At 36.1% G+C, this 14279-nt stretch overlaps 1 protein-coding gene across 1 annotated transcript; it reads right to left on the bottom strand.

The window, feature by feature from the left end:
* Positions 1 to 907: 907 nt before the first annotated feature.
* On the bottom strand, positions 908 to 2274 carry LOC129952774 (phospholipase A1-like). The gene is made up of 3 exons (XM_056065589.1): positions 2142 to 2274; positions 1783 to 2068; positions 908 to 1721 (listed from the first exon to the last, which is right to left on the bottom strand). The coding sequence occupies exons 1-3, from the start codon at positions 2194 to 2196 to the stop codon at positions 974 to 976; spliced, it is 1089 nt and encodes a 362-aa protein (XP_055921564.1). The 5' UTR covers positions 2197 to 2274; the 3' UTR covers positions 908 to 973.
* Positions 2275 to 14279: the final 12005 nt, after the last annotated feature.

Genomic DNA, 14279 nt, shown 5'->3' with positions numbered 1-14279 from the left:
ATGTCTGAAATCCCGCGTGATCTGTCAAATACTAATGCATGAAAATCCTAACCTCAAAAAAATCACCCTTTATATAAAATAAGTTTTAAGTTTTATATAAAGCAAGATATTTTTTCAAGTTTTTGAAATTTACGCTGGTTTTTTTTTAAGAATTTTTGTCTAGTTAAGATTTTGATAAAATAAAAAAAATGGTGTCATCTTTATTTTTCTCAAAAATTGACCTTTCCATTTAAAATTTTAAACAGTCGGCGGGCTTATTTTTTTGATCAGGTATAGAAACGTCATCTTTGAATAGATATCATAAATAAATTATTAATAATTGTTCGTTTCTGGCACTGTTCTCACAAAATAAAAGGTCCTATTTCATTGTGAACCCTCCTTAACTCTTGAACGCAACACATGAAGAAAAGTCTCATGTAGAGCACTTTTTCACTAAATTAGGGCACCTTATAGCAAAGGCTGGCATAAATTATTAGGCACATTTTGAATGAAATAGAAACGAGAAATAGAATAGGCTCTATTTTATACATATGTATGTACACGTGTTGGACCAACCTCAAGAAACTTAGTCGGGGAAATGTTTTAGTGAAAAAGTTAAAGCTAGTCCAACTTTGACGCATGATCTTGTAGTATGTCAAAACAGACATTTTTCTAGATCTGTCAAAACAGACATTTTTCTAGATCTGTCAAAAAAGACATTTTTCTAGATCTGTCAAACAAACATTTTTCCTGTTTTTGCATTCATGGGACAGAAACAAATTGATTTATTTTCCCATGGAAAAACCCACCGAAATAAGTGAATTTGAATTGTTGGAACACCAAACGAATATTGGACAACAATTCTAATTGTAGTTAACAGAAATTCATTTTTCTATAAATTAAAATTAAAAATAAAACAGAGATAATATATATTTTGTTCACTTAACTTAAAAGATTCATTTATTCTTTTGATCACATTTTTACATAGCAAAAATCACAATCTAATACTTTTGCCATATGGCGAATCGGCATTAGTTTTAACATAGAATAATCCATTAGGAAGTAGAGCATTATTTGGATCACCCAAACGCCTCCTTGCTGAAAATTGGCGGCATTTTTCGTTCTTCACACTCTCAAAATCTTTGCATCCTATTCCGGTCAAACCATTTCTATTGCCAAATCTCAAAGCTTCTGCGAAATATGCTGTAGACCGACCATGCGAGCATGAACCTTTCAAATCATTTCCACAGCCTGGCTGATACTTTCCACCATTGGGATAGAACGCTGATTGACCAATTGGATTATAGAAACCCAACAAACCACCATTTGTTTGAATGGTCTCAACATAAACTGCATCGGTGGCGGACAGACGCTTCTCTGGGTACTTGATGCGGAACAGTGGCATTGCTGGATCCAAGCCAACTATGGTGTGCACGCGGCCTAGTTTGACATTCTTGCCAGTAAATCCGGAAACATGAGCCCCCAAACTATGTCCATAAACGGCCAGATTTGTAAATGAAAGATTCGCCGAGTCGTGCAACCAATCAATGAACTGTGCAACCTGCTCGCCAGCCTTAGATGTTTTGTTCTTTGCCGATATGTAGTTCATGGTGTGGCTGTAGACGCTCCAGTCAACAGATATGTAGTTGAATTGCCTCTTTTCGCCATTGAGCAGGAGTGCTTCCTTCACGGCGAATAGATCTTCGTGATTGTGATCAGTGGCCCATCCGTGAATCATGAATCTAAAAGCGATTTAAAATTTAAAAACTGAAGCCAAGGGATTGTAACATTTTAACAACTTACCTTGTAGGATATTTCGAATTAAAGGTTGATTTCTTCAGAGTTTCCGTATCGTTTATAAAGAGTTCAATAGATTCCCTAGGATTTTGCTGGGTGTATAGGAAAAAGCGAACTTTACGCTCGTTCTGTGTTCCAAAATTCATTGCTCCTTGTTCGGTTTGTTCCGCTTCTAACCACGCTTCTTCCTCGGTCATCCATATAATACTTCCATTGCGTTGTGGAATTGGCCAAACTGTCCGTGACTCTTCACCATCTGAATCCTCAATATTATAGGCAGGAAAAGCTTGAACTAAAATAGATCGTTCCAGTTATTACTTATGTCCAATTCTTTATTTAGACAAGAAGATCAAACTTAAACATACCTTTTTGAAGAAGTCCAAAAATTACTAAAATTGCCAAAGAACTGTATATCTTCATTTTGTTTGAATAACTTTTTAAATTTAAATGTTACTTATTGGTAATGGGGCTTGGCTTTTATACCAAAATTGGTGATAGAAGTCTCCTTGGATGGAGATTTATTTAGGTCTTATCTATAAAATATTGATTTATTACTACATTATTATTAAAATTTTGGCTTATCAATTTTGTTTACTTTATTTTGGACTTTACTGATGTTTGCAAAAAAAGAGTAAATATCGAATAAACAAAATCATAAAAGTTGGTATTTAATTTAGAGGCCAATACCTAAGATTAGTTAGAAAGATGTGGAAAAGGCAGATTACTAAGGATACAACTCTTTCGTGTATGAAGATCAAAACGAAATCGATCTAAAAATGAGTCAGAATTTAACGATTTGTGTACAATCAGATAACTCATAGTAGCAGATAAATCTTTTCCATAAAGCGTCAAAATTTATCTTTATCATTTGAAATGTTCTGTCTTATCTCCATATCGGGGGTAATAGACTTGAAAGTTTAGACCGGGTTTTGGCCATTCATCCGATCAAAAAATTGCATTATCCAGTTCATTCATCAAGCTTCGATTTGGTCATGTTACCTTTAAAATTTGGACTTCATTTTTCTGTCATGTGTTTTTCAAATTTTTCAATGAATAGTTTGTCCAATGTATTTCTTCTAGCAGATGTTAGAGTAGTACCCGTGGCATTATGGTCAGTGCGATGGACTCCGAGCAAACGGGACCTATTCCCTTGTTAGTGACGAAGGTTAAGCTTCAGCTCATCTTCAACTCAATAAAAAACAAAAAGTCAGCAGGTGTCGATGGTATATCCAAAGTTGTACTAAGGCATTTACCGATATAAGCAATTGACATTTACACCACACTCTTCAATAATGCACTGAATAATGTATATTATCCAATGCATTGGAAGACCGCTGTGGTTCATCCTCTCCCGAAAAAGGGAAAGGACAACTCCAACCCGTCAAATCTTCGGTCGATAAGTCTTCTTCCGAGCATCAGCAAAGTTTTCGAAAAAATCATTAATAGGGCTTTGACTAAGTGGGCTGCGGACAACACAATTACTCCGGATAAACAGTTCGGATTCAAGGCGGGTTATGACACAATTCATGCTGCGTCTAAACTCGTTTCTGATATCCAATGGAATAAATCAAAACAACAATGCACAGGGGCTGTTCTGGTTGATTTGGAAAAGGCCTTTGACACCGTATGGTTAGAGGGTCTTTACCTAAAACTGAGCAGGGTTGGCATAAGTAAGCCATTGTTGTATATACTTTATGATATGCTTAACGGTAGAAAGGTTATTGTCAAAAGTGGCAATGTAACTTCTACCACAAAATTCTCAATTAAAAATGGTCTTCAACAGGAAGCGGTGAATTCGCCGATTCTCTTCAACATTTACACCAGCGATCTGATAGGTAGTCTTACAAAGGCAATTGCGTACGCCGACGATCTAATTGTGTACAGGACGGCCCGAAAGGTTGAGATTATTAGAATTCTCTTACAGCGTGATTTCGACAAGATTCAGCGATATTGCGACGACTGGAAACTGAAAATAAATGTTCAGAAGTCGGAGACAATTCTGTTCAAGACTCCGTTGGCGTTGGCTAGGGCCACGAGGGATACGTGTAAGAATTGGCGCAAGATGGTCATCTTTGATCTTCACGGGCAGCCATTGGCGAGCAAAAGTGTAGTGAAGTACCTCGGTATCTGGTTAGATCAGTATTTATATTTCGACAGACATATAAATGCTGCTCTGACTAGGGCCAGAGGGGCCTTCGCTCTGACGAAGCGACTGTTTTTTAGCAGTCAGCTTGACCCCAGAGTGAAGGTAATTTGCTACATGGCCCTCATACGGCCAATGATCGTTTATGGTTGTCCTATGTGGTTCAACGTTGCCCCTTCCCAGATGGAGAGGTTTCGGGTATTCGAGCGGCAGTGTTTACGACGCTGTACCGGCTTATATCGAACAGCCGAATCTTCTTATGTGCATTACTTTTCCAACGAGGTCCTATACAACGGGGCTCGAAACAACTGAATTGACAATTTCGTGATAAAACTCGTTCATTGCAAGAGCTATGTCTTCGACCAACAATTTAATTTTCGGGGCGTTCTATCCGAACGACGAGTATTTTGAAAGTGCACGCTTGAGCGGGCTCATTCCACCAGAGGCATTCCACTTTTTAGACAAATGCGGTCTGATACAGGATAGATTGGCAGTTCAGTTAATCTACCACGTCAGACGAAGAACCGTGGATAGGCGACTCCCATACTCCTTCGGTTCAGTAGGGCTGTGTCCGAACGGGACCGAACTAATAGGGGGAAGCAGGAGAACCAGTTTTGGTGGCTTCAATCGGAACTTTATATTGGGTAGTCGGAATGGGGTTTTAAAAACAAAAAATAAAAAAAAAACAAAAAAAATAAAAAACATGGAATATAAAAAAAAAAATTAAAAAAGACAATAAATATAAAAACAAAAAACCTTAGATTTGCTGCTGTGGTTGTTCTAGTTTTAAGCATTTTATAGGTAGAATAGGTATTTTAAGTTAGCTTTAAGTTTTATTTAAGGACCTTATATTAAGTAGTTTTTAAGTAAAAATAAAAAGGATATTGATATTAGTTTTTTAAATTTTCTAATGAATAAATAAAATTTAATTGAAGTTAAAATAGATCTTAGGGCCGAAAGCCATTAGTATTAAGTATTATTGTTTAACTTAGAATGTCCGTATGGGACCATTAAGTTAATTGTTAGTTATAGATAATTAGGCTAGTTTTATGAATTTTTGTCTAGCTTTAAGATAGATTTAAGATTGAAATAATAAAACTGAATTAAAAAAAAAAGCGATGGACTGTCATGCCAGAGGTCTTGTGTTCAATACCTGCCTGAGCCAACTATAGTTTATTTCACGAATACTGCATCTTGTAAGGAATTGAAAAATCCTCCAAGAGTAATTCCTGCCATGAAAAGTGTTTCCTCAAAAAATCCGTTCGGATTCGGCACAAAACTGAAGGTCCCCTCCTTCCCTGATAATATTACTCACACAGGAATGGTTAACAGTTGTAAGTCACTAGTAAGCCCTAGTTCTCAAGGAACTGTTGCGCATTTTCATTTTGTTTAGATGTCTAAATTATCAATGACTAACATCTGTTAAAATTTTGCAAATGACGACTTAGACAATGTTATAAATTTGCCGAAAAATCGCTTGCAAATAGTGTCTGGAAATTCAAAAAATATTCTTTTTAGAATTAACTCATTTTTGGCTGAGCAGATGTGGCAACAAGCAAAACAATTGAAGCCTTGAATCCATCAACAAAGATTGGCTCTATTTTTAAAATCTTTCATTGTCACAGATAAGAACGGTTTCAACCAATATAACTAAGGGTTTTTCAATTGGCGCGGGTAGATTTCTGTGCCCCATTTTGTTTTGGTGACATCTGTCAAAATTGTATATGCCAAATCATCATGGCAAGTTACACGATTAAACAGCACGTTCGAATGATAAAACTTTATTATCAAAATGAGTGTTCGTTAACGCAAACGTTGCCCACATTTTCGCCGTGGACAAGAACTTGGCCTTTTGCAGACTTAAACTTGGCGAATTTAGCCTCGGAATTTGAGCCTACACAAACTACACTATCTTACTGACCCAGGACTTCAAAGTCAATGACCATAGACAACGCCGTTTGTTCGCTGACAGGGCTTCGAATCGTTTAAAAGAGGACCCCAACTTTGGCCGAAAAAATCATCTTTAGTGACGAGGCGAGTATGAATGGCTGTGTTTACAAGCAAAATTTCAGTATACGGGACGACACCAACCATTGCGAAAGTCACCAGGTGATAATGCATCCTCAAGAAGTTACCGTTTGGTGTGGATTTTGGTGCGTACTTCTTTGAAAAAGACGTTAGTGCGACCGTCATCGTCAAAAGCTAGCGCTACATAACGATGATAACTAAAATCTTATGGCCAACCATAATGTAGCATATGGACCTGGACGACATATGGTTCCAGCAGGTCTAGCAGGACGGTACTACGTGTCACACAGCAAACGGCACAATTGTAATTTTGCATGAACGGTTTGAGGGTAAGGTTATCTTAGGCAGGGGTGATGTGAATTGAACACCAAAGTCATGCGATTTGACCAGACTAGACTTTTTTTCTGGGAGGGTGGGGGTTCTTAAAGTCGAAGGTCCGTGCAAATAATCCACAATCGACCGATTCCCTAAAAATGAACATAACACATCGCTCAAATTCAGCCAGATCAATGCGGAAGAGTCATTAAAAATTGTACCACTCGGATCCGTGCCACCGTAAGAAGCCGAGGAGGTGGGCATTTGAATGATGACATGTTCCACACTTATTAGTATACATACATGAGCATTTAAAATAAAAAATAATTTTGTTAATACCTCACACCATTTCAACATTTACCCGCACTTATTGAAAAAACCTTTATAAAGCCCGAAAGCGTCGATTAACAAAGCTAAGCTATGATTCCAACACAAAACAAGGCTTTACGAATCTGACAATTTAAAGTCAGAAGTAGCTGATATTTCCACTTTACAAACATCTAGTCTTATTATTAAATCACAATTGTCAAGTGTCAATTAGCCTCAGTTTTGTTGTGATACGGTATAACTCGAAACTTGTACTATGCACCAAATTAACAGACGCGCTTCCAAGTAAACCGTTTTAAAAATATTTGTGGTTGCATTTCAACACCTTTTTGTTTTAGCATTTTTTTGTTATTAACCCTGTGAACATGTCGAGGAAGTGTAACAATGATCCTATCTATTTATGTTATATTTGCGGAGAACTGACATTCAAAAATCAAAGACGAAACCTTACGAATCTTGTGTTGGAGTGTTATCACCAATTTTTTGGTTTTTGTGTCGCCATAAAGACAAATCGTGGGCTCCCTATGTCGGTTGCATAACGTGTGTGAAAGATTCAACCGACTGGAAGAAAGGCGCACGACCTATGCCGTTTGCAGAACCCATGATATGGACTGGACAGTGAGATCACGTTTCGGATTGCTATTTTTGTCTCACTCACATAAACAGTATAAAATACAAGAAAAAAATACTGTTATTTACCCTAACTTATCTTCGGCCATTACACCAGTCTCTAATTGTAAAAAATTGCCAGAACTATTACTAGTTGCAACTACGTCTGTTGAAAATGACCATTAACACCCGTCCACTTCACAAACGTGCCACATTTCATTACTCATACTCAAGGAGACTTAAATGATTTAGTTCGGAATCTGAATTTGTCCAAAAAACAACCAGAACTACAAGGAGCTCGTCTAAAAACTACGCGATTTAGAAAAATCTGCATGGAAGGCTTTTAAAAATGTTGTTGCAAATTTGTTGGTTAACCACAAGAGTGACAGCTACAGGGAGTTGGTTAGCGAGCTTTTAATGACATAAAGGGTGTCCCAAAATTAACGCAAGATTTGAATTAAATAGAAAACGCCGTTTTTAGTCTTTTGATAGTTATATTTTTATTGACTCGTAAAGTACATAGGATAGGGTTATGTATGGAATAACACATCGGACAAATGGCCTCCATGCAGCGTTGAATCTCCTCCTTTAATGCACGGGTGGTTGTGGGCTTGTTGACATAGACTTGTGATTTCAAATAACCCCATAAAAAGAAGTCTAATGGTGTTAAATCACACAATCTAGGAGGCCAATTTTGATCACCGAAACGAGAGAGTACACGACCTGGAAATGTCTCATGCAGTAATTGAATTGTTTCACGGGCTGTATGACATGTGGCACCGTCTTGTTGAAACCACATATTGGACACATCAATATCATCCAATTTTGGCAGAAAGAACTGTGTAATCATGTATCGAGCACCAGTATTAGTCACTGCTTGACCAGCATCATTTTCAAAAAAATATGGCCCAATTATGCCTCCAGCCCAAAATCCGCACCATACTGTCACGCGTTATGGATGCATTTGTTTTTCGACAATCACATGTGGGTTCTCCGAACCCCAAATGCGTCAATTTTGGCGATTGACAAAGATGAAAATGTGCTTCATCGCTCAGGATGATTTTTCTCGAAAAATCAGGGTCCATTTGTTGATGTTCAATAATCCATTCAACGAACTCTCTTCTCTGTCCATGGTCATTAGGTTTCAATTGTTGTGTTAATTGAATTTTGTAAGCATGAAGACACAGATGTTTGGTGGATTTGGATTTGAACGGCTTGTTTTTGGACGACCAGTGTGTTTGGCGTCTCCAACGGATCCAGTCTCCATGCATTTTTCAATTAATCTCTTCACAGTTGACGAAGTTAAAACACTATTCCGACCATATTTTGTATGAAATTTTGGAACTGCAGCCGCCAAGCTTTCACTATTTTTGAAATATTCTTTAATAATGAAGACACGTTGTTCTATCGTGTAACGCTCCATTTTTAATAACCCTGCCTATACTGTTAGCTGTCAAATTGCTTTTTTCAGGGTTGCCAACACTTCAGTGCACAAATGGCGGCAAATTCAAATCTTGCGTTAATTTTGGGACACCCTATAAAGCTTTGGGTTGCAACATGTCACTTAAGATCCACTTTTGAGGCTCCCACCTGGATTTTTTTCCTGACAATTTAGTGCCTGCCGACGACGAGCACGGTGAGAGGTTCCATCAACACATTTTGAATATGAAAAAGCGGTACTAGAGCAAATTGAACCCGAATATGTTAGCGGAGTACTGCTGGGCAATTACAAGGGACCAACCAGAAGCGAAACATGGAAGAAAATCTAACATTTATGATCACCAACTAAAGCAAAAAATATTTAAAAAGTCCGTGTGGCAAAAAAAAGTTAAAATTTTGTTGACTAGTGTAATTGAATGTGTCTGCATTTGATTCTACATATTAAATTGCTTTAAGGGAAATCCGAGCAATGTATGATTCTAGTATCTGGTTATCCAGTTACAAAAAAAAATGACAGTTGATCATGTTTTTTTCATTGAACTGAGGGCTGGACCTTATTTCTCTCTGATTTATTTTTTTTCTCCACAATTCAATTTAATGTTTTTTGCAAAAGTGAAAGAAAAGAAATAAGTAAGATGGACTTGTAGCTTTCCTAAAAAGTGTTTTATGGACATTAATATTGTTTGAAGTTTTATGAACTAAAAGGTAGAAAAAGACAGTGAAGTAAAGTAACTGGTTGCCTTGGTCAAAAAGTACGTTCAAAGAATGCAGTTGACTTCAAATGAAATCCTTTATGTTGTTGACTTGACTTTCCTCTTTATGTCATCTGCCTTTTATCACTTCGCATGCAATAGTTGTATCGAATTTACTACGTCTTAAACCATTCAGAATATGTTTAAAAATGTTCTAATATGGATTGTTTAACTTTGACAGGTTATCGCAGGCATATTGTTGAAACTACATCTGTCAAAATGACAGTCGTTTATTTAGGATATCAAAAGTTTCTGAAAAGTGTTTTAAATTCTTCTGGATTTGCTTTAGTTTTTCTCAGGATAATAATGATAACCTTAGATTTTTAAACTTTGACAGGTTATCGCAGCCATATTGTTGAAACTACATCTGTCAAAATGACAGTCGTTTATTTAGGATATCAAAAGATTCTGAAAAGTGTTTTAAATTCTTCAAGGTTTGCTTTAGTTTTTCTCAGGATAATAATGATAACTTTAGATTTTTAAACTTTGACAGGTTATCGCAGCCATATTGTTGAACCTACATCTGTCAAAATGACAGTCGTTTATTTGGGATATCAAAAGTTTCTGCAAAGTGTTTTAAATTCTTCTGGATTTGCTTAAGTTTTTCTCAGGATAATAATGATAACTACGATTTATTTTTATACGCTTACTTAATTTATGACGGTAATCAAACAAATATAGTTTCAAAATAACAATAATTTATAAGTTTAGTTTATGAGGTTGACCAATGTCTTATCGACGACCCAACCCCCTAATTTGTTGAATTTAGTTAATAATAAGATAAAAGTTGTTTACTATAGCACGTAAGTGCGTACTATTAGTCATAATAATTTAGTCTTACCCCCAGCAAAGTGAAAAAAGATAAAACATCTCTTGCGTAGATTATTATTTGTTTGTTCAATATTATGGTTTAAATGGAGCTTATAATAATAATTATATATATAATAATTAAAAACAAACAATTTGATAATGATCTTACCGTAAGGAAATATAATATAAAATCATAAGTAGGTTGGTAGTTCATAATTCATACCCCCATCGACTTTATCTAAAAAAATTACTATTATTAAAAGAAAAATGCACATACATTTTAACAGAGGTATTCTTTATTCTTAGCAATAAAAATTCTTTTTACAATTATTACCTTACCACTGCTGTTTGAGTAATAAAACAAATATTGTTCTTAAATATAAACAAGTTCATAAAATAAAACAAATATTTAGCTATCTACTCGTTCTGGTTATAATTAGCAACGATTCAAAGAGGATTGCCATAACAATTTAAAAATAAAAGAAGTGTCTTAATCGAGAAAATAGAGTGTATACAATTTTTATCTGCACAGGGTGGGCAACATGATTAAGATTTTAATATAAGGCTGGCCAGTCACAAACTACCCAAATGGTTCGATCCAATTTGACAGATGTCATTTGACTTTGCGTTATTACAGGGTATTTGCACTTCGAAATTGGGCAGGTTCAGACAACTGAACTGAACTTCGTCTTTTGCCTTTGACAAAGGCAATTTTTCAAAGTTAGTTTTTCAAGTGTTCTCAATTTCGAACTCCGAGCCTCTACCTTCAGTTAGCTGTCAGCTGTACATCAAGTTAAACTTATAAATAGTACAGGATATAAAACATTGATTTAAGATACAATTAACAAAAGAAATATTAAGAAAAATTAACAAAAAATTTATTAAAATCAATTATACAAAAAGAAGCTGGGATGCGACCCACACTGATAACTTCCCATCCCGTCTGTCGATTTGTCTTGCTTAAAAGTTTGTCTATATGTACTAGTATCAATTTTACCAAATTTGAGTACTAATTTTTGTAGATTTTTTTTATGAAAAAACGGACTGTTGGATTTTTATATATAAATCATTGAATATTAAAAACAATATTTTCTCTAAAATAAATAAGTTTGAAGCCAATATCTAAAATTTTTGAAAAGATATTTGAGTCGAAAATCAATTTTTACCAACTTTTGTTAATTTTTTTTCGGTTTTTAATTTTTTGTAAAAAAAACTGTCAATTCGATTTTATTCAAAATTTTACTGAATGTTGACAACAATATTTTTTGAAAGATAAAAGTGAATTTAAGCCAAAATTTTATCGAATGTTGAAAACAATATTTGTTATAAGATAAAATTATTTTTAAGCCTAAATTTCAAGTTTTTGAAAAGATATTTGAATCGATATTCAATTTTTACCAACTTTGAGTAATGTTTTTTTTAGGTTTTTATTTTTTATAAAAAAACTGTCAATTCGATTTTTCTCAAAATTTTATCAGATTTCAAAAACATTGTTCTCCGTTGCTCAAAATTGTTTTGGAGATGAAATTATATTTTAGTCGTTAAATTTTGGAGGTGACAAATTTTTTTTTCAGTTTTTTTTTTTGATTTATAAAAAAACCGTTAAATTGATTTTTTTCAAAAAATATAATTTTTTGAGATCACGTTACAGTTTATTATATAAAATTTAATTCAAGTCTCTAACGTTTTTGGTTCTTAAGATATTTAGGGTTAACCAAAATTTTCACCACCCACGCAATTTTCTTGAGAGCCCTTTCTGCATCTTTCTGCCTTTTTATCTGTATAACAAAATTTATTTGGAGTCGATATCTCTTCTGGTTCTTGAGCTATGGACAACGAAAAAAACGTCGCGAACGTACGGACGTACGAACGTACGTACACACGCACGCACAGACATCTTTCTATTCTTTTATTTCGACTCTATTGACCTTGAAACGTCGAGAAATGTCAAAATTTTCAATTTGACAAATCAGACCCATTACAATAACTTCCTATAAGAAGTTAATAAAAATGGACTAAAATTAAGAATTAAAGATTTCAGAACAAAAAAAACAAAAGACATGTTAATTAAAAGTTATCTCAATCACGACGCAAGGAAAATAAAATAAAAAATGATTAATTTAAGAGTATGTCCAGTTCAAGTTTGAGAAATATTCAAAACAAGTTGCTTAAAACTTTCTGTTTTCGATTCTAGACCTCATGTGACTGGGAAGGTTATTCCACAGTCCAACAGCATGAACGAAAAATTGCCTGCGCGATGTCAAACACGTACAGGTTTACGAGCGCAATAAAATGGAACGGCTAGAAACACAAATATTAAGTCTGTCAGTCTGGAGTCTCTTTAACAATCAATTTGAAGAGTAAAGTACAACAATGATATTTGAACTAAATCGCAATTTAAAAGCTGACGAGCTTGAAAAGAGATCGAACCTACGTAGGTTAAAAATAAACAGAGCTATTGCCTTAAATGCCTCCTTTAGTTTGTGAGCTGATTGAGAATCAAGACCAGCAAACAGCTCACACCCGTATGTTATTATAGGTAGGACAAGTGCTTTTACCAGCTTTAATTTAATATGGGTAGGTAGTACGGATTTGGTAACAGATATTCCTCTAAGTTAAGCATAAATCTTTGACGCAACTGTATCGACATGGGTATTCCAAGTTAACCTGTTGTTAAAGACCAAACCTAAAGTTCTAACTTGGGCAACATAGTCAATAATACAATTATTCAAGACCAGGAAAGTCCACAGTTGATCAAATATTCACATTACGGCAGATCCTGGAAAAAACTCAAGAGCACCAAATCGACACCCACCATCTTTTCATCGATTTCAAGGCCGCATATGACAGCATCTACAGGGACGAGCTGTATAGAGCCATGTCTAGTTGTGGCATCCCTGCCAAACTCGTCGGTTTGTGCAGGATGACCATGGAGAATTCACGCTGCTCCATAACGGTTGGAAACAACAACAGAACCTTTCGATGTCAAAAAAGGTTTTAGACAAGGTGATGCGCTGTCATGCGATTTTTTTAACATGGTGCTTGAAAGAATAGTGCAGAGCTCACACGTCAACACTAGAGGCACTATCTTTCAAAAGTCTGTCCAATTACTGGCATATGCTGATGACATTGACATAATCGGAAGAACTCAGCGTGATGTCAATGGGGCTTTTGTGAGTATTGAGGCAGAGGCGGCAAAAATGGGTTTAACGGTTAATGAGGGCAAAACAAAGTACATGCTGTAGTCTAGAAAGGACATACAACACCGACGTTTTGGTCAAAACGTCACAATCGACAGACGTAACTTTGAGGTAGTCAAGGACTTCGTCTACCTAGGCTCCGCTGTAAACGCAGAAAACAACACCAGCGCTGAGATCAAACGCAGAATAACTCTTGCTAACCGCTGTTTCTTTGGACTAAGAAAGCAATTGAGTGGTAATGTCCTCTCTCGAGGGACCAAAGTGTTGCTATATAAGACCCTTATCATCCCCGTCCTGCTATACGGTGCAGAAGCATGGACCATGACAAAAGCGGATGAAAGCACCTTGGGTCGCTTCGAGAGAAAAGTTCTTCGTGTGATCTACGGTCCCGTATGCATCGAAGGGGAGTTGAGGAGAAGATGGAACGACAAGCTGTACGGGCTGTACAGCGACGTAGACTTAACCAAAAGGGTAAAAGTCCAACGACTAAGATAACTGATTCTCGTAGAGCGCATGGAAACCAATGCTCCGGTCCGGAAAGTCTTCGAATCCACATCCACAGGACAGCGCAGTAGAGAAAGACCGCGGATCAGGTGGCGCTCACAAGCGGAAGATGACCTCACCCAAATTGGAGCGCGAAACTGGAGACAGCTAGCTAGGAACCGAGCTAGATGGAGAAGTTTGTTGGGTGAGGCCCTAGTTCACACAGGACTGTAGCGCCACCTTAAGTAAGTAAGTAAGTAATTATTCAAAATAACGGGAGGGAAATTATCTGGGCTGGGTTTGTTTATTGAAATTGGAAGGGCTTTTGTCTTTTTCAGGATTGAGTTTAAGTCCGTTCCGTGTCGACCAATCATATGTATATTGCCTGTAAATCGA

The sequence above is a fragment of the Eupeodes corollae genome, chromosome 3, assembly GCF_945859685.1.
Source record: "Eupeodes corollae chromosome 3, idEupCoro1.1, whole genome shotgun sequence".
In the NCBI taxonomy this organism is placed as follows: domain Eukaryota; kingdom Metazoa; phylum Arthropoda; class Insecta; order Diptera; family Syrphidae; genus Eupeodes; species Eupeodes corollae.
This window is presented reverse-complemented; position numbering and strand designations above follow the sequence as displayed.

Excerpts from the sequence above, each read along its gene's own strand:
- LOC129952774 (XM_056065589.1), bottom strand. The coding sequence starts at position 2,196 with ATGAAGATATACAGTTCTTTGGCAATTTTAGTAATTTTTGGACTTCTT. Across the intron at positions 2,069-2,141 it reads TTTTGGACTTCTTCAAAAAG|TTCAAGCTTTTCCTGCCTAT; the intron begins GTATGTTTAAGT and ends GATCTATTTTAG. Across the intron at positions 1,722-1,782 it reads AATTCGAAATATCCTACAAG|ATTCATGATTCACGGATGGG; the intron begins GTAAGTTGTTAA and ends AATCGCTTTTAG.